Raw genomic sequence first — 27,817 nt, forward strand, 5'->3', positions numbered from 1 at the left:
GAGGGCGTGACTCCCCCAGCTCTCTGTAGTGATCTTGCCATCCCTGCATGTATGTGTACGAATGTGTGTGTGTGTGTGTGTGTGTGTGTGTGTGTGTGTGTGTGTGTGCTAAGGGGCGGGTCTTTTCAGGGGAAGTGCTCTTTGCTGTATATGAATTCTTCCTGATAATGGGAATGTGGATGAATCTATCTCAAACTCACAAATGCATTCTGCATAATGTCCATTAGGCCTGAATGTGTGTGAAGTGAGTTGGTGAGTATGAGCATGTACCAGAGCGCTGAACAAGACCTTTTCACTCTCTCGCATTATTCACCTCTTATGACCTAACTCTGAGAAGTATGGAGCAGGGAGCTAGTTATCTTAGCTTAGCATAAAGACTAAAAGCATGTTGTAACAGTTAGCCTGGGTGTGTCCAAAGTTTAAAAAAACATTCACCTATTGATACATTATTTGTTTAATCTGTGTACAAAGAGAAATGTGTTGTTTTAGAGGGAGAGAGATGAGGAGTCCCAGCACATGCAGCAAATTAGTAAGATTCAGAGGTGTCACATGTGGAATCTTTGGGAGAATCAGATCAGCTGGTTCCCCCTGTTTTTTTATTCTTCATGCTAAGCTAGGCTAATTGACCCCTGGCTCCAGCTCCACACAAACATGAAGGAGTGCTATCATCTCACTCTCAGAAAGAAACTGAGTCAAACTGTTCCTTTAATGGCCAAATACTCCGATCACTATTTTGTAAAAGAGACTGGTGTAACCAATCTCAGCCGAAGTTTAACTGAACAATCAGCCACCAGCTCAGTCTTTAACATACTGTCATTAAATAGGACAAACGTCTCAGACGTGGGCCAGCACAAGAGAGAAGAAAGTATATACGCTGATGTGTGACCAAAAAAATATTTACCATTATTGGATTTTTACAGTTTACATGTTTACACTGATTTAAATATTCAGACCCAGCACTCCATGATCTACTTCAGATTTACACCAGTTTACATGTTTCACTAAAACCACAAAATATTCCATTGGATTCTAGAATAGATCCCAGAGTTTGTCTGCACAGCATGAGTTCAGGTCAGCATTGTTTAATATGTCGATCAGTTTAGTCGTCTGCAGAGTAACTATACTATCACATGATGAAATAATGAAATGCACTGAGTGTTTAGGTGATGCTCAGTGACTCTCACAGCTGCTGGATTGGAGGTTTGTTTTAGCTCAGGTTGGATAAGCATCAGTGTATTGTTTGCAGGGAGTCATACTGTTTGAGCTAACATTGTAGTTGTTGTTGTTTTAGCTCCACTGCCTTGACAGTGATACACAGGGTGAAGGTTCAGAATCTGCTATAGTGCAGAGATGACAGGATCGTTTCAGGACTTCTCTTTCTCTCTCTCACTCTGCATCTTTCCTCCTGGTTTCTAGCTCTCTCTCTCTCTCTCTCTCTCTCTCTCCCTCTCTGTGTCTTTCTCTCTCTTTCCGAGCTGATTTGGAGCCTTGCATAGTCAATTATGTAGGGAGTGAGAGATGGAGTGGGGGCTCCAGCTTCCATATTTTGGTGTGATATTAATATTGCATGAGCGCTATTCTGTAGCGAATATCTAAGAGACTGCCTATTAAGGCAGCAGCAGGAGAAGAATGTGACACACACACACACACACACACACACACACTGTACATACATACACAGAGGCAGAGAGCAGGGGTGAATCAGTCAGGATCAGGCTCAGGTTGTTATAATTAGTGTTTTCCAGATTTATTTTGGAGGGATAATAAGAGTGACTCATTTTCCTGTTTAATATGTCGTGTTTGTTTATCCTGACATGGCTCACATCACACCGTACAGTGAGCGTGTTTGATGTTGGCGAGAACTGAGGGATGTTCCACTGTAATTGTGCTAAGAATGGAATATTTTAACAAACCAACTGAACAAACAAACACAACAGACACACACAACAAACACGTAGTGTAAAATAATAACATTGCCAAGATAATTGTTATATTGCAAACCAGGAGTGAGCTGATGGCAGGCTATTTATTTAGATTTTTTTCTGCTGCTGGGTGGGAATCAGTGATGCACACAGCTGGTGTCAACAGGCTGAGAAGGTCCTCAGCGATGACGGCGAGGCCTGGCATGGGCACTCTGAGGTGCTAAGTGGTGGTGACACTGGACGGTCGGTGGCAGACATCTCACGTCATGCCACCACAGATTGTTATCAGCATCTGATACTAAGGTGTCATGAACAGAACCCACATTAATACAGTATGAAACCATAGTTACTCTAACAATAGGCTTTTGTAAACCTCAAATAATGATTGTAGCAGTGTTAGGTAACGTGGCAGAAATCAGCATCTGAATGTTAATGCTGATATTTTGCTGGGCCAAGGTGACGTCTGCTCATCTACAGTAAGGAGGCTTATATTTTTGGGAGCCCCAGATACTCTCAGCTTTGCTCCAGATAAGTTAAACTGGACTTATGTACAGCGTCCGTGTTGTTTTAAAGTAAGTATCTATTCCCACTCATCTCTCATTAGCTGCCAAACCAGGCTGGCTACTGCAGATCTCCTGCATATCAAACACAACAATCGGCAGACACAGTTTTCCTCACAGGACTCGGACCTGCAGACATGCTGAAGAGGTTCTCCTTTATGGTCTTTTCCCTCTTGCAGCAGCTTTGCCAGGCACTGTCAAAAGCCCAGAAAGCCCGGCCTAGAGTGGACACAGCCAGTTAGTCCCGAGCCCAGAAGCATCACGCTGGGTCAGACGTCGAACAAGTGCTCGGTGACCTTACAGCACCAGCTGGAGTTTAAAGAAGTCTTTAAAAGGCCGATTCTCCACAGTAATATCATCGTCCATGCCTCAAAGAGTCTGGATTAAGGCCCACTTTCCCTCGCTAAAATGTAACAAATGTGTGAAAAAACATCACAGCCAAAGCCAATGTGGAGAGAGCGATGGCGAGAGGAAGCGGGGGGGCGGGGGGGTTAGGAACAGACAGGAGAGGCAGAAAAGAAGGGAGAAAGAAAGTAAGGGAAACTCAACATCTTAACCCCCCCCCCTCCAAAAAAAAATCCTCCCCTCACCCCAACCCCCACTCTGCCAGATATATCAGTGTAGTTGGCTTTCTCTGAAATTCAAATGGCAAGAGGAAAAAAAGCAGATGAAAAAAAGAAACCTCTGGCTTTGGGGGGGGGGGGGGTATGCTGAGAAAAAGACCTGCCATCTATGTATTAGTGCTCTGTAAATATTACATGAGCTCCACATTCGCTCAGTTGTTTGGCATTACTTCCACTGGATGGGTATATTATTTTAGAAACCATGCCTTGTTTATGGAGAGGCATGACCTACTTCCAGACACTCCTCTCTCTCTTTCTCTCTCTCTGGTATTTTTTTTCCTCCCCCCACCCCCCCTCTAGCTTTCCCTTTACCTCTCTTTCTCTTCCTCTCTTTTTCTCTCTCTCTCTCTTATTCACTCTCAATCTGCGAAATCTCAACTGGTTGTCCCTGCTGAACAATTACAAGGCAGAGAGACCCAAATGGAGATGTTTGTAGAAAACAACATGTGTATAATTAAGGTTTAATGAGCTCTTGTCAGGGTGGAATGTGCAATTAGATTGGTAATAGAAAATTCTGCCTGAATGCTAGTGGCAGAGGCTGGATGTGGAGTCAGCATGGCAGTGAATGAAAGAACAGTGAATTATTTTGAGCTGTATTGACAGAAGTAGACGGAGCTGTATGCTGCATTTAGATTTAAATACATGGTGAAGTCCTAAATACAGAAAGACAGGGTTTTTTTCGTGGTCGTGCTGTATTGTGTGTTTTCAAATTACTGTACTTACACCAGGTTGGTTTCTTTGGGAAAACAGTTCTTAAACAGCTTAAGTTACTGCATGGTGTCCTGCTGCAGGACAAAGCAAGAGGCAGGAACTGTGATCTGAATGGAGAAGGTCATTATTTGCACAAATTTAAAAGAGTGAGCGTGTTTTGTCAAAACTTGTCAAATATGCATTCTGTGCAGTCTAAAATACTCCAGATTGATGAACGCTGAGTTATGGTCATGTATGTTTATCATGTTGCTGTAGCTCCACCTACAGGTGACATCACTTATTTTTTATGATTGATCTGTTGACTTTTTTCTCAGTCTTTATCAATTAGTCATATTGTCGACAAAATGACAGAAAATCATGTCCTTTACATTTTTCCAGAACCCAAACTGATGTCTCCAAAAGTCCGGTTTTGTCCGACCGTTCAAACCTCCAGAAAAACATTCAGTTTATCATCATCGTCATCATCATCAGATGTGCGACCAAGAGGAGCTGAAAACTCTTGCATTTTGAATAACTGGAGTTAGCAAATCTTTGGTATTTGGCAGAGGAATTTTGGGTTGATCATCTAACCAAAATCTGCCAATATCCATGGTGAGGTTAGTGCTGCTGGACGTAGGCTATGGAGGTTGAGGAAGTGGATGTAGCACCTTTTATAACTATCATCTCTCTCTAACCAGAGTTTTATTTGCCTAACTCTGCCTTAATCATAGTTTATTTTACATAACCACGATCCGTCCGTTTCATAGCGCTGCTGTGTGCAGATGTTGTAGAAAGCAGAATTTAAAAACCTTCTCATATCAGACACGGTGTCATTGGGGCTTTTGCAGAACTGTTCAATATTGATGTTCTTGTGTGGTGATAAGAGTTTGACAGACTGACAAACACAACTGAAAGCATAACCTCTGTGGTTGAGGTAACAATAGTGATGTATGCAAATGAGTGTATTTATTGAAAACAATCAGCCCTCATTTGCTCTCAGATTGCTGCCTGGCATTTCTTTCTAGGTCTGTGCTTTTTCTGTCCCAGAGACTCACTATTTTGGGGAGGAACACTCCTCCACCAGGTCCTGTCTCTTTTTAAATAAGGCACTTGAGAGGAAAAGAAAAAAAACAGGTATCTTGCTGCTCTCTTTTTCTGCTCTCTAACTCTTTTCTCTTTTTCTTGACTTGGTGAAATTGCAGATTGTGGGTCTGCTGGAGAAGAAGATCCACACACACACACACACACACACAAAAATGGGGTTTGGCTCTTTCTGAATTACTTGACTAGTCCCTGAAAGAGAGGGCCCTTTGTTGGCTTCCTCTGGGACTGCCCTTGAAAGGCCCCTATTGTGTGGTAAGCGCTATGATATAATGCAAGTGGATTTAATAGATTTAATGGAACACACAGACATGGTTCTCAAGCCTTCATGTGATGGGAAGCAGCCTGTTTTAGGAGATCAGAACTGCATCTTAAAGAAATGAAATGATACGTCAATGTCGCGTTACTCCAGCAGCATGTTCAGCTTATTGTATGTTAAATATTATTGATTCGGTCCAATCGACCAGTGAAACATTTCTCTTTACATCACAAACAGTGGGTTGTGGTGTATTGTTTTCCAGATTTGTGTATCTCTTGATTATCTGTTTGTGTGTTCCCCTTGAGTTGTGCTGGAAGTCAAGGTTAGACAGAGTGGTGGGGAGGTGGTGGAGGTGGTGGTGGTGGGGGGAGTTGAATGTCAGCGATGTGTTAGCTTTGTTTTCATTGTGTTAACAGGAGCACAATGGTACGATTGTGTGGCCATCTGAAACCCTACACCTACCCAGAGCTTTCGGGGGTCAGAGGTGGGGGAGATGTGTGTGCCTTTAGCCCGACCAACCATGCACTTTGAAAGACCCAGAAACCGAAGAGTAATCCATCCAGCATACCATCTAAAGCATTCTGCTCCACCGGCTCGCTCACATACCAGATCTGCTCATCCAGAGTTCTTTTAAAACGCTCTCATTTTCCAAATATAAATGATGCTTTTTTTCCTTTTTACTCTGTAATCTGTCTCATTATTTTAAGGTGCCATTTGAGGAGTGGCCCGCCTCTTGAAACCCCTCAGCGTGATGGACAAGACCATAAAGCCGAGCAATAAACCTGAGATGAATGTTATATCTTAACACTGATAGAGGCAATTAAGTCCATCATAAGCGAGAGAGGGAACACTCTTCTCGGGGGACTCATTCACTTGCATGGTTTAACATGATCCCCAGCTAAATGCCTTATTTTATTTCTCCTCTCAGCTCACAGCTTACAGTCAAGCACAAATTGAGCTGATGTGTTTTTTTTTCACACAATTTGGTCTTTCTGTCTGATCTGCCCTTTTCTGTCTGTCGCCATGTGTCTCCCTCCCTCCTCCCTCTCCCTGTATCTCTCCCTTTTCTCTCTGTCCTCCCCATTTCGCTGTATTTGTCATGGTAATGTAAAAAATCTCAGCTGCTCCAATTCATTTCGTGCTCTTTCAGTCGAGAAAGAAGGGCAATTCTGTTTCTCCTCACTAGTTTCTGTGTGTCGAGGTTTAGATGTAATGAAGACCATATTTCATCTGCATGGAGTTATATGACTGGGCGTGGCTGAGCAGGTCTGTTATGGGAAAATAAATATTATGGAAGGTCTAACTTTGTTATCTTTATCTCACCGGGATCAATGTGTGTATTATAGGATAAGATACATTACACAAACACGTAGGCATGTGTGCAATGCACGCACACTCAGGTTGTATATACAGTGTGCAAACATGCACGTACATAAGGAACGTATAGAGGTGGAATAGACGTGCAGCAGCAGAGATATTCTCACATACACACAGGCAATCCATATCTGTGTTACAGCACACCATCCCCCATACTCCCTGTGCCTTCGTTATGTTTGTATGTATATATATATATATATATATATGTGTGTGTGTGTGTGTGTATGTGTGCGCCTGCCATCGAGACATTGAATGCTCTAATGACCACAGCCCTGACACAGGTATTTTGACTGCTGCCTCTTTCCATCAGCACATTGACTGACATGCGATTAGTTACGCTGGGCTGAAAAACTGGCGAGGCGCACGTTGTAACCATGAGAAGAGACCAGGAGGAGGGTTAAGTCGTCCTCTCTCCGTCTCTCCTGCCTCATCTTTCTTTAAATCTAAAACATCCCTGGCTGCAGGTACCGGTGGTGTGATTTGGTATTCAGTACATAGAGTAAAGCACAGCTGGGCTCACAGCGACCTTATAAGAAAAGCCTCTCGTGTAGATCACTGCAGGTTAGCGGCGCTGAAGCACAGAATGCAAAATAACTGCATAGCAGGAATATGGAGCTGATACAAAACTGAGCTTTTTTCATAAGTAGGGATGCTCTGCCCCATTACTGACCTCAGTGAGTGCTCTGACTTGATTTTACATCCACATTAAATGCAGGTCTTATCTATCTCAATTAGTTCCACACAGTGAGATTAAACTGAAGTTAAATTTGGGAAAATAAGAGCAATGATATCCAATCAGCACTTGGTATTGGCAGTCACCCAGAATTTAGGTATTCAAATGAGTACAGTGAGAGAAGGAAATGGATCAGCACAGCTCTGTTTGTAAGGTCTGGGCACTGGTTTGATTTGGTTTTTAATCATAAAACAGTTTGGAGTTAAGTGACTTCGACATCTACAAATAGAACATTTTGTTTGCTTTTTTAAGTCAAATCAAACCATCAGGTACAAACAACACTCGTTCTCTCAGTGCATTCATATAAATCTATATATAATATAGTATAATATATAATATAAATCATGTTTCAACATTTTCATAATTAAGACGTTCTGTCTGTAGCAAATTCATTTTCAGTTGTGCCCAAATTTTATACTGATCTCAAGCGTCTGAGGATTCAGTGGTACACAGCATCCACTCAGTCTGCCACTGCTACATGAACACAGGCAGTGTACTACTCCATTGTCCATTCAGTGCACAACCTACAAATAACATACTCACTACAGTGCACACTGAACCTGAGACAAGACCAAACACACTGATATTTAGAACACATCAGCACAGTATGGAACATGCAAAGACACAATTAGATGAATAAACAGATAAAGCATGAAACTATGGATCAACACATAAACTGACCTAATTTCTCTCACTGGAATCAATGAAAAACTTGGGAAGCTTATTTCTATAGAATCTGTCAACAGTTCAAAGTGTTTTTCTCAAAGGAACAAAAGACAATATAAGAGGTAGGATTTTAAAAGAGTACAATAAAACAGAAGCTAAAAACGAGCTAAAACTCTTAAAAAGAGTGAGAAAGTAAACAGGAGAGTAAAAGTTACAGAGCAGCTGCAGTGCAGTGAAGGATATGAATATATATTCCCAAATTTAATTTAATAGAAGTTGGTGGCAAACAGAAAAGTTTGAAGCTTTGATTCAAACTGAGTTGGTGCAGACCTCAAGCTTTCTGGGAGTTTGTTTCAGATATGTGGTGCATAAAAAGCCACATGCTGCTCCTCCATGTTTGGTTTCGACTCTGGGGACAGAAAGCAGACCTGTCCCAGATGATCTGAGAGGGTTCAGAACGCAGCAGCACATCACAAATGGAATTTGGGCCCTAACCGTTCATTGGTTTCCTAATCTTTAATTTTAATTTTAGAGTTTCATGATATATTTTTAAAAGGGAAACTTGTACCTGAATAGATGGATGGATAAAATTGACAGTTTTAAGATACCACTCTAGATGTGAGTCCTTGTTTGAAGGTTCTGCAGAGCTGCATTTCTGATTCGCTGTGTTCCAGTCAACAGTTGTTCTGTAACCTCAATGACTGTGGTGCACTTCCTGCATCAAACTGACATTGGTTTGGCTTTACGCAAACACAAGTCTATTTATAGCCTCGCTCCCACTTTATTTTCTCCCTCCCATTCTCTCTCTCTCTCTCATGTATTTGCATTTCTGCAATGCAAACAGGAGTCTGGTGTCAAGTGCGTCAGTCGTACAGGCCTCGCTTGTCCCTTTTCTTTCTGGAGCCTCAATCTATCTCAGAATTTTTCCCCTTCATTCCCTCGCTCCATGACTGCCCTCCCCTCCATCTCACTGTAGTGCTCCACCTCTCTCTCTCACCTTCACCCCCCTCCCCCTCTCTCTCTGTCTGTGTTTTCCTTTGCTCAATTGTTTTGCTGTAGATTTGACCGCTATGATTAATGACCTCAAAGCCTCAGGAAAGCAAACAGAGAGAGAGACACGACAAGCTCGCCCTTCCCTTACAAACCTGCCTTTTCTCTCATGTCAGCCGCTCGTATGTTCACACTGATGTTCACATTATGACTTCTGGAAAATGATCTACATAATATGAGTCAGGTTACCTGAGAGGACTTTATATGCACAGAGTTTCCTCTGATTTCTGCAGACAACAAACGCCACCTGGCAGACAGAGCAGCTTTCTCCGACCATTGTAAAGCCCCATGAATTATTCATTTGTTCTTAGTTTTTTACTGTAGTTTGTTTGGTTTGTTACATAATTGTACAAATATTTCAGTCACAGATCTCTGTGTTTGGTGCAGTGCATGTCTAATTTTTGATGTTGTTTCCCAGCATGTCAGAGCTGTTATCTTCCATGTGTTCAAAATGTTTAATGAACATTAGAAAAGGTGCCACATGCTCATGCAGAGATCCGGGGTCAGGTTCAAATTAGTCTCACTTGGAGGTTTTGGTCAGTGACACTTCAGCCTGGTGGATGTTGGAGTAAAGCCGATTTCAGTAAATAACAGTTCCTGAATGATTTGACTCCATGTCTGTGCTTTAAAGGAACAGTTTGACACTGAGAGACGTATGCTGTATCACTTTCTTGTTGAGAGTTAGATGAGATCGAACTCTCCTCTGTATGGTAAGCATGGAGTTAGCCTAGCTTAGCATAACTGTCAAACATATCTACTCTACATGTACACTATCTCCCAGAATGTTAAACTGTTCCTTTCAACGTGCTCTGGGTTGGAATAGGGACTAACACGCCTGGAAAGCTTTTATTTCTCAGGGTCTTGCGGAGATGTCTTAGCCAAGGTCCTCTCCTGTTCCTGTGCCTCAATTTGATTATTGTGCTTTGACTTTAACTGACCGGTTGCTGACCACAGAGAGGCAGGAAAATCATTATTTTTACCTCTCCTCTCGATTTAGATATTGTTTGTTATTCTAACATCTCTGCCCTCTCTGACTCCTTCCCATTGTGCAGCAGAAGCACCACCACACACTTCACTTTGCTCTTTGACTCTCTGCATAATTGTTTTCTTCTTACCCTGTTCTGCTCATCAGATCTGGTTTGAAAATAACCTTTTCCAAGACACCATCATGTCTAGCACGATGTGATTAGGACAGCATGTAAAATCATTTTCCAAGAGCAATAAAGAAAGTGATTTCATTTTCATTGCAGAATACAGTGATTGTTCCTCCAGCAAACTAATAGTGCCATCAGACAGAAATCATTGCACTAGAAGTAACAGTTCCATTACAGACTGAATGATAACGTGGAAATGGAATTGGGGCTTCAAATTGAATAATGTTGCTAGAAACTGCCTTTGTGTTGTAGTTTGTTTTGTGCTCTGACTGTGTCATGTATCAAGATAAAAACACAAAGCACTGAAGTTGAATCTGACTGTGATTTAAAATGGAAACAGCAGAGTAGGTTACTGTAGGCACACATCCATCCCGTTACTTGACCTTAGAGCAGCAGTAATTCATCTCAGCCACTCGCCGTCTCGAGGTGTGTTTTGTTTCCTCGTAAATAGCCGTGTCAGGCTTAGGGGCAGTGAAGGCCTCTGGGAGTGTGTGTGTGTGTGTGTGTTTCAAGCTGCGGCCTCTGGCTGTGACCCCAGTGTTAATCACACTACAGCCAGAACAACCACAGGCTCTATTGCCACTGCTGCTGCTACAACCCTCCTCTCCTCTGTCTCTGTTTTTCTCTCTCATTCACGCTCTCCATCCTCACTCTCTATCTCTACTTCTCTCTTTCTTCACACCCCCATACCTTCAGAATCTCCCCTTCTCTCCTTCCCACTTTCACGTGATCTTTACCCACTCTGACCGTTTGCTCAGGGATACAGTCTCCCTTGTCTTTGTCATCCTCTCCACATAACCTCAAACCATCACCTCTCTTCTAACCTAAACATTCCCTGTGGGGCACTTGAGGTTGGTGTTTCTGAGCTCTGAATTAGCGGGGCTGGCCTGTCCTCATTTCTCTGGTGAAGTGCAGAAGCACTAAAGGCTGTTCTCACCTCTTGGAGTCTGTGTGGTCTCTTGCTCTCTAGCTGGGTGGCGATTAGTCAGCCATGTTTCTGGTAAGAGCTGTCAAGTGAAACAGCCTTTGTGTCTGGCTGGCAGAAATTTCAGAAATTCTCAGCCTGAATCTTATTCTCAAATTTTGTCTTTTAAGACAAGTCATGTCATCATTTAACTCACCACCTCCATCCAGTTTTTGGAAAGCCACTTCACATAACTAATGATGTCAATCAGAGCAAGTGGCTTGAACCTCCTACAGCTCTCCAAAAAATGCCAGTTTAACAGAAATCAGCTTTAGCACTTGTCTTTGAGTCTGACTGAAAGTAAGCACAGAAACTAGGTCTCTGGAAATTCCTGTAGCTGTTCTGGCAAACTGCATGGCACAGAAAATCGATTTCTGGGTCAGCTTTCTGGCTGGCTTACCTGTCTTGTGTCGTTTCATATCATAAATGTTGCCTTTGATTTAGCTTTTGTGTATGCTAGAGAAGAAGTAGCAAACACAAGAAGATGATGCAAACTGCAACAAGACCAAGACATGCTAACGGCTCTGTGAGGCTGCACAGGGATAGCAGTGCTTTGCGCTACATGCTAAATGCTAATATCCCAAAGTTTAGCAGGTATAATTTTTACAGTGTTTTGCATTCAGAACGTCATTGTTTTTGCAGGTGTTTGGTCATTAAATGACCTGGTGATTATAATTCAGTTGCTGAGGCATTTCACTCAAAACCACAGAAGGAAACCTCGTGGTGGCTCTAAAGGAAAACTCGGGATCACTAAAGTCACTGGGATTCCTCCTCTGGGAATCAAAGATATCTGAACCAGATTTGACAGACGCACATCACAATCCCTACAGTGTACACTGTCAGCTCTCCATCACTGGAAATGGACCTGCTTTGCTCGCGAGACACCGGACAACTTGCTGACTGACTAACTAGATGCCCGGTGGTGTGACCGTTGAGCTCTCAGTGTTGTGATTATCTCTCTGTTGAGCCTTTGTCGCCTTGTGACACTCATGGAATCACAGTTAAGCGTGTGCACACTTAACACACACAGTCTCAGGCTGTAGGCAAGCTTAGGCTAAGAGTGTGAGTTACACAAGCTTTGACAGGGCCTAATTATACGTGTCTCTAATGAACTGTAATTACTGACATCCACCAGAGCATCGAGGTCTATAAGCTGAGGACTTGCAGTCATTAGGCTGCTGTGTTACTGTGTTTCTGTATCTCCACTGGCTGACTGAGAATCTCTGTTTTCTGTCCTTGTTGTGATGTGTCGCTCTCAGCTGAACTGTTTTTCATTTCTCTTTTTCTCCCTCTCTCTCTGCAGTTTGATGGTGACAACATGTACATGAATGAAAACAACCATGAGTTCCTCCCACCAAACCAGGTGAGTTCAAATTGCCCCTAATGGAATACCCGCTATTTCATCTGTTCCCAGTGATTGTTGCCTGAGTTGCTGTTAGAGCCATTTTCTTTCCACCATTGTTTATGCTTGTTAGGATGGATGACAAATTGTTGCTACTGAAACAACCACCGAGTTATACGACATCAGCTGAAAACAAAGGGACTGAAATCTTTCAAAAAAATGTTCCAATTAGTTCACCCATGTTTTACACTGATGGATGTAACATAGAACATTCTACAAATGCTTTCTGCACTCGATGCTTAATACAGCTGAAGTTATTTCTTTTATTAGATTCTTTGAATATGATGTATACAGATACACTGTCTTCTATACAGTGAAGCTGGAGTCTGTCCCAGCATGCACTGGGCAGAGGACACAGAAACACTCTGGACTGGTTGTTAGTCCATCACAGTCATACTTACATTTCTTCTACAGTAAGCATGAGAGAACCAGAGCTCCTAAACCAGTAAAAAAAAAACTGATTCCACTCACAAAGTGCTGGAACCTTCTTTCTATCAACCATTAAGCTAACTCTGCCATCATAAAATTCAAACTCACCATATTCCAATTATGCACTCATTCACTGTGCGCTCTATTTTCACTTTGGTGAAAGGCGAGCAGAAAACGCTGCTTCATTCTCAGTGAGTTTTGGCCTCATTGCAAAGGATTTATTGAGTTAGAATGGAGGGGGAGTCGGCACTCTTCTACAGTACATGGCAACCATGCCAGATAACACTGTAGCACAGCTGGTTGTGAACAACTGGGAGACCATATGGCTGTGTTTGGACAGAGGGATTTGTGGAGTTTGGGAATAAGCCCATCTGACATACACAGGGGAACAGGGAATTTGTCCCAGTCAATTGCAATTATTAGAACCGACCCACAGGCTACAGTAGTGCTGTGTTTCTGTTGCATTTGCTTAATTTCTTAATGCTTTGGTTTGTAAAAGTGTGGCTCAGGGCCCAGACTGGGACACAGAGCTACTCACGCTGCTGCTTCTACATGATTCCTAAAGTTTATTTAGATATTTCTGACAACAAATATGTCTGTCACAGAGTGATTTTCTGTAGGATAGTGTTGTTATCTGACACTTTTCCAGGAACAACTTCTTTTATCGCTCATTTTGAGTCAGCGGGTGTGGTTTTACTGCAGAGCTGATTGACTGATTACAAGTCGTGCTGATGTGCACAATGTTTTTCGCTGAATTACCGGCAGACAGATAAAACATCGCAAATGTTGCACAGAAGACAGACACAGAGAGTGAGGGCGAGAAAGGTAGGGACCGAGGAAGCCAGAGAGACGGAGAGTGGGAAATAGCATGAAAGACGGTGATGGGATGAGAGATGATTTTGCTTTGCTCTGTGTTAGACTTTGTTTACTCAACATCCCCTCATATTTGACATGTGCCTTGCTCTATTCTCCGCTTCACCAAGTTCAGCCTCTCCCTCTCCTCTGACAGCTGGAATCAGGGAGGGCCTGAGGGCTGGACACACACTCCAACAACACAACACAGAGATGGAAGAAAAATCACTATATTCACCTCCTCAGCTAATTCCACTCTGTAAACTCATTTCAATGAGATTAGAAACACGTAGTGTTCATACTGGAGAAGTCATAAAGCAGACATGAGAAAAATCAGTGTCCATTCTAAAAATGTTGCCTGTTGATGTCGGTGAAACAGCTTGAGGAAGATAATAATTATCTCTAATCAGTAATATGTGCTAATTCAATAAGAAATTAACATACTGAAGTATTTTCTACAGGAAATGAAACAAGGCTGGTGCTGTCAGATCTCAGTGAAACTGTAACTGTGAAACTGTTTTTAAATGTAAGATTTTTTTTGTTTTCTGAGACGTCTCTGTTCCACCATCATCCCACTAGTTTGAAATGTTATCCTGCTGTTAGCAGCTCCTACATTTCCTTTCAATCAACACCATACTCATACATTCCAGCATGGACACTGAGTGTTTGTGTAGATTTAATTTTTGTTAGATCTCCACTCTGAATACAATATGCACTCAAAACCTGCTTAGAAATAACATGGAGCATAGATTTACAGATGCCAGTCAAACTGCAGCTGTCTGTGCATGTGTTGCATCATTTCCTGTTAAGTGCACTGATGTATGCCTGTAAGCTTGTTTCATTGGGTCAGATGTTTGATTGGTTAAAGTTCAGCTTAAAATACATGAAGAAACAGTGAATGTGTTTGTGTTGTTTATAAATGGACTCACAGGGATGAGATGGCTTTTATTAACTAGTTTAATTCTTCAGGAAACATACAACAGCTGTATGATCCTCCATCTTGAAGAAAAACAAATCATTCTGCCTAAAGCTCACTTTTCTCTGCTTGCTCTTTTATTATCTTGACTTTTCTTCTCTATCTTTCTTTCTCCCACTCTCTCTGACTCCCCCTCTTTTGCTCAGTCTATCTCCCTCTATTGCATTTAAATGCATTTGGGTCAGCAGTTCCACCTCTAAACTGTGTGAAAGTGTGTCTCTTAGTGCGTGGCTGTCTCTCACTTCCGTGTAATTGCTCTATTTAATGTGGCTCACCTATATCAATACATTTACATTTTTGTACATAAGCTACATAAGCGTGGCCCTGTTGAGTAAGTGACCAAGTAACCACAGCAAATACTGAGATGCTTAGATGGGTATGTTTTCGTGATGAGTCACAAGGAAACGGGGTCAGTGCCATTGTCATATCGATGTTCCCATGAGCATCGTAGTCTGACCCTGCATATTCTCTGCAGTGCCCCCCCCCCCCGCCCCCACAGCTGACTGACAAAGTGTTAGTGATTCAATGACAAGGTCACAGACCCTGGTCTTGGCATCAACAAGCTCTTTGTCTGCCCCTGTGGCCACTGACCATTGTCGTGGTAACAATGTGGAAGAGTATCCAACGACGAGGAGCTCGTTCCGGTGTCTTCACCTGAGGCTTGATGTGACCCTCAAGCACAGAGAGAGATACACTAACACCACATCTCCACAGTGGGAAGTGGAAGAGCCAAGTAGAGCCTTTTTCTTATGATAAAGGTTTAGTAGACCTTCACCTGAAGTGGGATTTCTCTTGCTAACACTTAACAGAACAGTTGAGAGTGATGCGATCAAAGATAAAGCTGTGGAGATGCCTTCTCATAGCGCCGCAGCAAAGTGAAAGAAACAGTATACTTCATCAGCACTTTACCTTGACAATGCTTTGCTTTGATGTCTTTCTCCCTGACTTATGAATTCATTTAGCAGAACTGCTGTTTGAGAGAAATATGTCACAGGAAAAAAAGAAAACGAGGGAGAGATGGAAGGGGGGGGGGGCAGAAAGAGAGATGGAGAAACTGCACAGGGGAATAATTCGGCTAATGGAGTGACTGTTTGGATATTCAGCAGAAGTAGGAACGGAGATTATGATCTTGCAATTAGCGTAACAAGGTTTTATTGATTGGCTGCCGCTGTAGCGTCTTTGCTGCCAAGACGCTGCATGTGGTTTTAACATGCACAGTGTGTGTGTAGCCCAGCCAGTCACACTAGTCCTACTACTAGTAGAGCAGATTCCAGCTCGGCGTCACCGTCGAGCCGTGGCCATTTCCTGAGCATCAAAGCTGAAATATTATGGATTGCTGGAGTTGAAAGGGTCTGTTTGAATGCCCGATGATAAAGTGGACCACATTTGCATTTTCCGCTCACTTTTAAGTTAATGCATTGCCCTCCTTCCCCTGTGAGTAAAATGCAGGTATGAAAAGGCAGTCTCTGGTAACGAGCGATTTGAAAGTTTGTCTGCCTGTTTTACATGTTGGGAGCTCAAATGATGTTTTAACGGTAAGTTTGATGCCATTTCTCGTGTCTGTTATTATGTTGTAAGTCATCGTTGGCAGGGACTGTGCTGGCCCCTCGGGTGTTGTAATCATAATTAGGGAGGTGTTTGAGCGCCAACAGCAGATCTGTGAGACGAGACAGATCGCAGATCGATGGGAAGTCTTTTTTTTTACATGGCAGCAAACAGATGTGATTATAATGAAGTTTATAAAACACACTGACAGACTGAACTCATAATGAGGTGTTCATGTTATTTTTGATTCTTCTGAAATGTTTTTAATGAGAGATTTGATGGTGGAAGAGCTCTTGTTTACAGATTTGAACAGATATGATGTCTGTCACAGCTTCAGTGCCAAAACTTCCAGAAACTCCAGCCTGATAAAAATGATGGAGTCGTCCTGTACGGCTCCTGTGTCTCTCATCTTTCCCCCATATGTTTCTGATGAACCATTGTAGAACATGATCCCATAGTCTTTTATGTCCAACCTTTGACAAATCTATCACCTCGTCCCTCTATGCTCTGAATTAAAGGCCCATTCCACCTTTCCAGTTTAGATGAGTAATTCTCTTGTTTGGCTGCAGCCCAAAGCCCAGCCGCCCTGTCTGGATCCTTGGCGGAGCGTGATTGGTCAGGCTCAGCCGTGTGTGACTGACAGGAAGCCTGCTGATTGGGGGAGACGGTATCTTCGGATCGTTGCACTGATTAAAGCCTTGCGGCGGCGTTTTGTAAACTCCCGCCGTTCGGGGTCCCTGCACCAGCGCCCTGGCCCTGCTGGTCTGAATTACAGCTCGGCCGCATTAGTCTGATTTACAGCTTCCTCCTGCTGTTTAGATTGGAGCTGGGGACCGGAGTGGCAGGCTCCTCCTTCCCCGTGCTTCCACCTGCCCCCTCCCCCTCCTATTGATTCTTCCCAGATTGTGCCTCACCCTCTGCTCATCACCCCAATCTTCCCAGTCCCTCTCCTGTTCCCCTTTTTACGCCACCTCACCTGGTTTATCTCATTTACACGTCCCCCTTCCCACCAGTTCCTCTGCCCTTCTGCTCCTACCTCACCTATTCCCCTCTCTCCCTGACCCTCCCCCTCCCCTTTTTGTCTCCCCCTCTGTTCGTCTTTCTCCCTTTTCTGCCTCCCTTCCACCTCCCCATAACCTCTCCCCCTCCACTCTTCTCCTCATCCTCTTTTTCTCAAATGTCCCCCAAAACCTCCGACAGCATGCCTTCACCTTTCCTACTCAATACCTCTCCCACCTGCCCCCTCCCCTCTCTCTTCCTCTCTCTTTCTCTCCCTCTCATTCCCTCCCTACATCTTTTGTGAAAATGAAAACAAAGAGCAGCCTGCCAAAATATTTCTATAGCTGTTCGCTGACGAAGCAGGGAGCGGAGACAAAGCAAAAAGATGTGCAGGCATATTTGTCGCGGCAGCAGAAAGATGGAAAGCTCTCTCCCCGTGGCCTTTTTACAGTCATTTGGAACCCCCCCACCCCCCCCACCCTCCTCACACACTCTTGCCCCGTTTAAAAGCCCTCTGTTTGAAATTCTCATCTGACATGGCACCACCTATAAATGCACAGCTGTATATTTGTGTAAGGCCCTCGCTCTGCCAAGCTGTCCATCCCCCTGTTGCCCCAGGTGATCAGATGAAACTAATGGCAACCTTAATGTGTTTGTCTAGGCCTTTCACCCCACTGGATAGAATGATGAGAGACCAAACACTCACTCTTCTGCTGGAGCACATGCCAGACCATTATAAAAGACATGAAATGGCCGGGGTCCGTTCAGCCTTTTCAGAACCACAGAGATTTTCTCTCTTTTCAAAATAAAACATACAAAGTTTGCCTTTAACGGCTGTTCCCTCACAGCTGAGAGGAAATGTTTGGGTTATTAGAGAGGAAAATGTTCCATTGAACCGAGACTCGTCAGCAAAAATACTTGGTTAATTATTGATGCAGTATCTTCAAGGTATGAGGAGAAAAGCCCTGAGCTGACACCAATCCATGTTGACTTATTTCCTCTGCTCAGACAAAGTTGAAATGAGGTAAATAATTTTTCCTATTAAACTTGTGAAGCGACTCACAGCAAAGATATTGGTACAAAGCCCGGGGCTGATGCTTTTACAGTGCATCTCTTTACTTTTTATACTCATAGATGTTTTAACCTCTTCATCACGAGCGCCCCCTGTACAGGAGGCTGCGGGACATGCGCGCAGTACAGGCGATCTGTGCGCACGCTAGGAACGACCAGTCCTGACATGTAGCATACCAAACTCCGCTAAAAGCTTCCACCAAGCATTGCCACCTCTACCAAACACAGTTCAAACCCCAAGCAATTATATGGGCATGAAACAAAAACACGAAAACAGCGTATGTCCACTTTAGTGCTTCTGCTAATTTTACCACTTCAAGCAAACCACACAAACGTCATGAAAGCAGAGACTCTGCTGATTACAAATCAGCACTGTGCGACGAAAACCCGGCGAGCTAGCAGCCAAAGGGGGGTAGGGGGTGTGGGGGGGTGGTAAAGTATGTCTTACCTTTGCTGTTCTGTGGTGAAAAATTATATTCCAGCTCGAAAAACCGCCGCTAATGTCTCTGCGTCAGTTAGTCCTGTTTGTTTACGTGAAGAAGTTTTTAGAGTGGGGTATGCACTCTTCCTACAATATACTATCTTTGGGTTTACTTCCTTCTGGATCATCATTGGTGTTCCTAAAATGAATTTGGGTGTCATTTGTCATCTCTGATTGGTCGATAGAGGTGTCGATCATCAAAATCTACCAATGGGATTGCCGAGATATATACCTGCGTTATGCGTCAGTGAATTTTACGCATGGGCGCGCAGAGCGCGTTCAGAGGGACGTCGTTGATCAGGGCCGACACGTTCTTTTTAGTTTTTTTTTAATCAACAATGGCAAGGAGAAAATCATTAGTGTGACTGATGTCAGAGCCAAACCAAAGCCGTCTCTGCATCATAAACAGTTACTGTAAATATCTCTCGTTGTGTTTCTGTTGGTTCTACACTTTGTTTACATATATTTCAGTTTTCTTTTTGTACGTAATATATCTGCTCCAGTTGGAGTCAAACTTCATTTCTGTTGTATGGTCTTTATTTCAACAGGAGGACGTCTGAGTGAATTTTCAAAATAAGTCAGTGTCAGAGTTGTATTTGAATGCAGTGAATAGCCAGAGTGATATATATGTGTGTGTGTGTGTATATATATATATATATATATATATATATATATATATATAGTATAATTTGTTTTCCAGTCTGGTACCTGAGAAAGGTCAAATGCACTTCGTGGTTCCACCTGGTACCTGTGTTAAATATCTGTAAACTTTTTTAGCATCTACATTTGCACAGTTAACATCAGATATTCCTCTGCTAATTCCTAGATGAGTTGAGCGACTATCCTATGATTCAAAGGTGGTTTTGACTCTAAATAATGAGGCGTTTTAGGCGGAGAGAAAAATGTAAATTTTCTACTGTGTTCCAGGTGAATTTACTCTAACACAGTAACACATATCTTGATTCTGACACTAGAGTAGTTGTAGAGACAGTTCTGATTGTCTGACTGACAGACAGATGTTGCCACCCCCAGAGGCACACTGCTAACGAAATCAGGCCCATTTAACTCCACTTGTTGGGATTTAACTCTGACATCTTAATTGTGGAAATGCTGTGATGGCGGAGGCCCCTCTGTGGACACTTTTGCGATGCATCAAGTATGAGCTGCAGTGCACAGCTCTAGTGAGAGACAGGGAGGTTCATTGACACTGGAGAGCTGTCTCCTCCACTCCCCTCCATTCCCCACCAGCCTCTTATTAACAATGGCACCAAGAGTACGAGGGTCCAGATGTTAGTCTCCTGCTCCCACCAGCTGTGCCAGCCTCCGATACACAGCCTCATTGACTCTGAACCAGGGAGGGGAGACACTTAAGAACACACTGACACCACACACACACACACACACACACACACACACACACACAGCAGACAGTCTCTTACAGTAGGTTTGTGTTTTTTACCTTCAAAATGCACACAAAAGATTTCAGGAGCTATTACATTCAGTTTTGCGCAGGCAGAAATGCATGAGGATACACATTTGTCACACTGATTAAATGACACACACACACACTCACACCAGCCACATGCACTTTACACCCTCCTTCTCCTGGTGTAAAGCAGAGTTATTTGTGGGTGACAGGATCCTAACAATTCTCAGAATAATGCACGTTTGTTAGGATGACTGCGCCATCAGCGCTCCCTTTGTTATTTTCAACATTGTTAGAGTCAGTCGGTACAGATCCACCAACCCTTTATTGTGCTGGTTTTTTTTGTCCATTTACTTGTTCTTATAACAATAATTAGTTTTGTCATTCAGACACAGAAGCACCATTGTCCACATGCTAATAATGATTTTGACAGTGAAGAAAAGTAGATAACTGAAGAGTCATTAAAAAATTAAAAAACAGTCAACTGGCTCCTGTTTTTGTTTTTGTTTTTTTTGGCCTTGTTGAATCTTGGAGCAGCTTCTGTGTGGTCAGCAGTAGCAGTGGCTGTTGTTAAGCCTCGCAGAAACAGACAGCAGTGTGCCTCCCTCTCCAGGAGACATGGTTCCCCTGAGCAGAAGAGACAGAGGAGACTGGAAATAATACTGTATGTCTGCCAGCGTAACATTGTAATCCTAGATTCACCCTGTCAGGCAATAAGTTTGATTATGGTCCTCATTTGAAATGTTGGAGTCATCCCCCCCCCACTCCCCCACTACACTTCTTTTCTGCTCCTTCCTCTCCCTTTTCTACCCCTCACCCTCACCCCCCGCCCCCCGCCCGTCACCCACAGCAGTATCAACATCGGCATCACAATCACTCTAGATGACTATTGGGAAACCTGAGCTATCTTGTGCACCCGTGGTTTGTTTTCCGACCGCATTAGTGGAGATCACAGTTGAGTTTTCACTGACACTGGGCAGCATCTGCATATCATTACTACCACAAGGTCCTGAACTCTTTCTGTGCACACGGCGCAAACCAGAGGAGGAAAATATAAGTGCACCATTATTCATTAAACAATAAAAACCTCTTGTTATTCATCTTTAAGATCATTTTTTGCCACTGTTACATATCTATTCTGTTTTATTCTATAGTCGTTTGGGAGCCATTTAAATGTTGTTTGTGTTCCAGTTGAATGTTCAGCAATAATGATGTGGTTGTTGTTGCTGACAGCACTTCTCCATTAGTCTCCTCTCTTGCCAAAATCAAGTGCTATTAGACAGTGAAGAAGAAACAGACAGAGAGAGAAGAGAGGAGAGGGTCGGTGACACATTTTCAGTGAATCAAATTGATAAAGAAAGAAAAAAAACGGAGGGTGAAAGAAGCGTATTAGACGCAGAAGGCAGTTAATGTCTGGGTACTTGCATCAGTTTGCCGAGTAAAAAGAGAGCGTGCGAGAGACAGACAGCAACAGAGGCACAAGGGAGGTTGTGTTTATTATTTGATAAAGCCTCCCTTATAACCTCAGCATGTTGTGCAATAGCTCTGGCTCTCCTTCAACTCTGTGGTGTGCCACTTCACATTAGTCGCTTGTGGAGAGGGCCTGCCCCGTCTTTGCAAAATGCATTAGTACGCCACTCAGAGCCTCATACAGCCTAGGGTTAAACACAAATTATATCATTTCTGTCATCCAATCAAATCACACTGACCCATTGACCTGCGAGATGAGTCAAATGCATAATGAAATATGACATGGCACAAAAGCTCTGATTCTAATCTGCTCTGACACGCGATCAGATGAGGATGACCTCCTGACCTTGACTGACAAGTGAGACGAGCACAGGGAACAGGATACACGAGGGAGAAGTAGGGAAGGAAACATAAAAGAAAAGGGGGAAAATATATGCAATTAGAAAGGCTGGTTTTAGTCAATGGGAGGTTAGTTAGAATCAGCTCAGTATCTGGCTGAACGGGGCCATCTGTATCTCTGGACTTGGGCCTGTTGATGCTCGCCTCAGTTATTCTCTCCATTCTTTCCTCCTGTAATGATAAATAAAAAACATTTTTGTCACAGAGCAGCATCATTTCTTCTCACATAGCTGTGGCCGGTGCTGAGGAGATAGCAGCTGGATTTTTTTCTCCAGAAAAAGTGTGCCTTTGACAATAGTTTTTCCCTGTCTCACCCTCTTGCTGCCTCCCCATCTCCCTCTCCCTCTCTCCCACCTCCTTCTCTCCCCACCCTCCCATCCCATCCATTCATTCACCAGGACAGAAACCGAGTACACAGTGGTTTAGCATCCCCACCGCCCCTTTCATGATTTCCAAACAGTAACATAGCGACAGATAAATAATGCAGCCGGGCTGTTTTAGAGAGAGGGAGATGAGATGACAGGGGGGTGGGGGGTGATCAGGGTCCAGGGGATGTGAGGCAACAGGGACCAGAACTGTTTGGGCTCTGAGAGAGGCACAGGCCAGGCTGGGGTTGGGCCAGCCAAGGGAGGAGGAGGAGAGTGGAGGTGTAGGGTGGCTGTAACCGGATCTCCTCCCCTCTCTCCCCCTCCCTCTCTTCAGGCTCTGCGAGGGAAGGCTTTGTGGTGTGTTGATACCCCCTGACATGATATTGTAGCACAGGAACAGCTATGGCTTTAATTAAGCCTGAGCTGACGGAAAGAGATGGATGGATAAAGAGAGAGGAGGAGGAAAGAGAGAAGGAAAAAGGGGAGTATCAAAAACAAACAGCCCAATAAACAGAAATAGCAGAGCAGTTCGTGCTGCTCAGATTAGTAAGTGATCTTTGTAGTCTGACAGGCCCTATTTGCCTCTGCTGTTACATTAAAACAAGAGCTCTGTGTACACTAGTAAACAGGATCATTCATAAATATACAGTGTAATCTGCCATTAGAAGAGCAATGGCAAAGTGAATGAAACTAGATGATGCTCTCAAATTCTTCCCAAAGATAAATCCACCGTTTTCTTTGCAAACCGGACTGTGTGGAAAGGAGAGATAACGGGGCCGACTTTGTCTCTGAGCGCAGAGTGCTGCACGGTGGATACAGGGAAGGTGTTTGGAACCGAGAGTGTCATAGGTGATGGAAGTGGTGGTGCTGTGTGGGGGATTTTAAGCATAAATCACCACAGTGACAAAGCTCTCCAATAGGCAGATAAGTGCACATTAGTGGTAAGGCAGATCTGTCATCGTCTGTCTCAGAGCTGTCGGTCCCGCCCTCTCCCCGAAACAAACGCTGACTTGGGAGGACTCCAAACTCTGCGACTGTGTGGCACACAGACAAACAGGCGTGTGTGACGTGATGTCTTGCTAGATTATTTGTAAGAGGAAATGTTCACAGTGTGTGGGCCACCTGTCAAAATAATGTGTGTGTAATGATGTTTCTTTTAAGGAAAAATACTAAGAAACCAACCAATAATAAAAGTGGGACTGCAGCTAATGATGTATTTCACTATTTACTCGTGTCTAGTCTTCAAATTGCTTGTTTTGTCCAATCAACAGCGCAAACCCCCAAAAATCTTCCACTTACAGTGATATAAGCAGCAAATCCTCACATTAGAGAAGCAGAAAATGTTCCGAAAATAACTGATTCAGGTCTAAATACAACATTATGCCAAGATGATGTTGTGTTGTACAAACACTAAGAGGCATTTTATTGTGAATCATATGTGACAGCACTTTATCGAATGAATATACAATTTCATACTAATTGGGTTATGTCCTAAATCCAGATTCCTACAGGCATCGCAACAGTATTCTAATAAGAAGAAGAATGTACAGATAATGAGCCATTAGCCACAGTCAATATCATCTCCAGAAGGCCTTGAATACTCAGGCAGTGTTACAGAGGGAGAGAGCGATCTGTGCCAAATAAAAAGACAAGCTGGAAAGCTCCCCAATCAATGTTATTTTCTCTCTCAGTCCCAGACCAACTGTCTATTCATCTGTTTCTTTCAAATGAAAGGTGTGCTGGTATGTAACACTTACAGTGGAGAGATCTGTCTCTTAATTAAAATGTTACAGATTGTGTTTCGCTCGCTGCGCAGGCTGAGCATACTGTGTATTGGAAATAATGTTCCCTATAGTGTGTGGTATTGATCAGAGGAGGAAAATAAAGGATGTTTCAGTGAGAAAATAGAATCTGTGTAATGCAGCTTTTGGTAGGAGCGCTGCCTTGACTGTTGCAAGTAAACCGATGACGAGTATCTCAGGAAAAAAAGAGAGAAAGAAAGAAGAGGAGGCTTTTGTTTGAAAAGCCAATTCCATACTAGGACACACGCTGCTCTATACAATCCATCAAATACATTGCCTTTGTTTGGATTTTACTTTTAAAGGAGAAAAGAGTATACATTAGCCAGAGTGTACATGTGGCTCTGTACATGCAATCTCATTCTGAATAGAGGCATATGAATAATTTATCTTGCCAGAATCCAACTGGGAACGTCCTTGGTATTTACATTTTATCATCAAGGGCACTGGATGAGCCTTCACAGCAATCTAACACATGACGCACACTCTGCACAATCAAAAGCCAGAGCACGGGACCAGGAAAATGCTCTGTAGCCTGGACATATATTTATACACAGGGAAAACAAATGGTTGATGAACATGCTGGATGATGACTAAGCGTGGCAGGTCTTTAGATTACACAGTGGTCACCCACGGTCACAGCCAAGCACGGCGAGAGATGACAGCGACGCGAAGGCTCCGAGGGACGTGCACAGGGGGACTCACTTCACACAATGGCTCCAATGTTTACAGCAGACAATTTAGTTTCCTTCCAACAATTATGAGGGAAATTGAATCTCAGGAAATGTTCGTTTTCTTGTCCATTAGACCAAACAATAACACTATCCCCAAAGGTTTACAAAAACATCTGTCTTCAAAGGACAGTCCAGAAAATTAATATCAACTGGCTCGCAGGCTATATCAGGACAAAGTAAATCAAATTGAGGCAATCACACTTCTTTTTCTCTTCTTTTTTTCCAATTTGGTGTAACATGTTGGAAGATGAAAGTGTGCTGTTAATGCTGAGTCTGTGTCTGCACAATAAAACATCACTAATGTCCTTTTGTGGTCAAATTAAAGGTGGGTGTTTTAGTGTTGTTGCTATTGTCACTAAATGAAATTCCTCTCATCTGACTTTGCACTCACGGCCTCTGATTGGTTCATTTAAAAAACATTAGATATGTTTTAATCCATCTCCTCAGCCCACCACTAAATCACAAAACCCCAAAGGATTTGAAGCTGCTATCACTTCAAAATGAACAAACACCAACATCAAGCCACAACTAAATCTGCATAGTAGATATTTTTTCATAGTTATGGGAGGTTGTTTTCCTTGCAGCTTTTTTTTTTTTATTCAAAGCAGCTGATCCAGACTTATTTGTCATGTAGACGTCAGCCTCCTCTGTTATAGTGTATATCTTAACAAACCTGTAATTTCTATGGTCAAAAATTACAGAATAGACCTTTACACTAACCTTTGTACAGAGACAGGGTGGAGAGAAACAAGAGAAAAAAGTGCCCTGTATCCCCTCTGCTTTCTTCCATCTCCCCATGCCCCTTATTTTCTAAAAGTATCTGTTTGAGAGATAAATGACCACTCTGCTGCCGAGGATGACAGCCTACACAAAGATGATATTGAATTGATTTCAGAAATGTTGCAGAACTGACTGTTTGATGTATACTGCTAGACATGAATCATAAAAATTCTATTAAAAAACCCTTGAATGGCTGACACCAGAATATTATTTGTGATGATTAATTTGACTCAGTCATTACAATGGGAGTCAAGTTGGATCGTCTCAGACAAAATTGCTTTTCATTCCCCCGTTGAATTTCCCTGCTATTTTTCTTTTCTTCTTGCACTGTGCAGAGCTCTGATCTGATTGGACTTACTGTGTTAGTGCGACGGCGCACAAATACAGAGGCTGTTGGTCTTCTTTATTACCGATCACTGAGCATCCAGTTTTTGTTCCAAAATGAGACGTTCGACATTTGAAACAAAATTACGCCCACTCTAACAAAATGACAGATTGGACTTTAAACAGTTTACAGAGCTTTATGTAGAATTGCAGGAATGTGACAGGCTGTTAACACGGTAAATAGATTCCTCTTCACACTGGCCCTCAAAACAGTCTTATTGTTGTAAGATGAATTCTTTCTCTGGATTTGTAATGTTATTGACATCAGCCTTACATGATATAGATAAAAGTTCCTTTGCACAGAGTCAGCTCTGTGATCAAACCAGAGCAGAGCAGGTGTGTAGTGGTCAGTGCATCGAAATATAACTGGACGAGGCAGGACACTAAACAGGTCTCCAGGTTTAACTCATTGTAAGTCTGTGGTAACTTCTAACGGTTTACTCAGTTACCAGCAGTGACTCAGCTGTTGACTGGAACTGTTTGAGACGGTTTTTAATCAGTCAGCAAACAGGTACTTTTAGTTTCCATGTTACAGGAAGGTGAACAGTGACAAACACCAAGGTGTCTCATGAACATGGAGAAGCTGAGGAACATTTCTTTCTCCCATTTGCATTTCATAAGTGACAGTTGGCTGAAGTGTCGATGGTAACAAGTAAAGTTGCTCTGGATACCTCGAGGTGGCACTGATCCAGAACTGTGGAGATGATACATCTCCAGTATCCTCCATGTTTCCTGCCTGTCACCAAATTCATCCAAAACTGAGCCAGAATCTAAAACTGCTGAGTGAATTTCAGGGTTTCTGCTTTAGCTTTTGTTTGTCTTTTAGCAGAGAACTCAGCTGTATTTTCAGTTTGGTGTTCCGATGTTTTGACTTTTCATCATTCTATGCAGGAAGTCAGCTGAAGACTTGAATACACTGTGTAACTGTGTTAGACTGAAGGTTTACATCTGAAACCTTCGAACTTCAGTTTGATCTCCTTCATCAAGATCAACCTTTCTCACTTTTTATTTTTTTCCTTCCACTCAGAACTACGCAGGTCAGACTGGTGGTGGTGGGGGAGGAGGCGGCGGCGGCGGCAACGCCAGTGGCAATGGAGCCGGGGACGAAGACTACGAGATCCCCCCCATCACTCCACCCAACCACCCCGAGCCTCCTCTTCTTCACCTGATGGAGCACGACTCTACAGGCTACCTCTGCCACTCGCTGCCACACAATGGGCTCATCAACCCGTATTCCTACCCAGAGCTGCCCACACTCATGATGTCTAACATGCTGGCACAGGACAGCCACCTCGTCTCCAGCCAAATGCCCTCGGTGAGTACACAGACTGAACTCAGGGAGACCAGGAAGCTCATGCCCATGGTGTCAGGGAATATTTTTTCAGTTACAGTCACAAATGTTTTGGACGATTTAAACTTGGTTAAATTAAAATTAATCCTCATAGTTTGGGTATAATTTGATCACCTGCACTGGCTTATACCAAAACTGTATAGACACACAAACACTGAAGCAGAAACAGAGGTTGCAGTTTAGGGAGAAAAATAATGATGGCACACATGAGAGATTGGACATAATTGTTTTTTAAATGATCTTCAAAGTTTT

At 43.1% G+C, this 27,817-nt stretch overlaps 1 protein-coding gene across 4 annotated transcripts in view; it reads left to right on the forward strand.

Annotated features, from left to right (window-relative positions):
• tox2 (TOX high mobility group box family member 2) overlaps window positions 1–27,817 on the forward strand; it is a 101,717-nt gene that overhangs the window by 48,178 nt on the left and 25,722 nt on the right. For all 4 annotated transcript variants that reach the window (XM_051074405.1, XM_018703862.2, XM_018703864.2 and 1 more), the window contains exons 3-4: window positions 12,403–12,462; window positions 27,242–27,529. In XM_051074405.1, the coding sequence (XP_050930362.1) occupies window positions 12,403–12,462; window positions 27,242–27,529 (348 nt within the window). The remainder of the gene's footprint in view (window positions 1–12,402; window positions 12,463–27,241; window positions 27,530–27,817) is intronic.

The sequence above is a fragment of the Lates calcarifer genome, linkage group LG12 (genome assembly GCF_001640805.2).
Source record: "Lates calcarifer isolate ASB-BC8 linkage group LG12, TLL_Latcal_v3, whole genome shotgun sequence".
In the NCBI taxonomy this organism is placed as follows: Eukaryota; Metazoa; Chordata; class Actinopteri; family Centropomidae; genus Lates; species Lates calcarifer.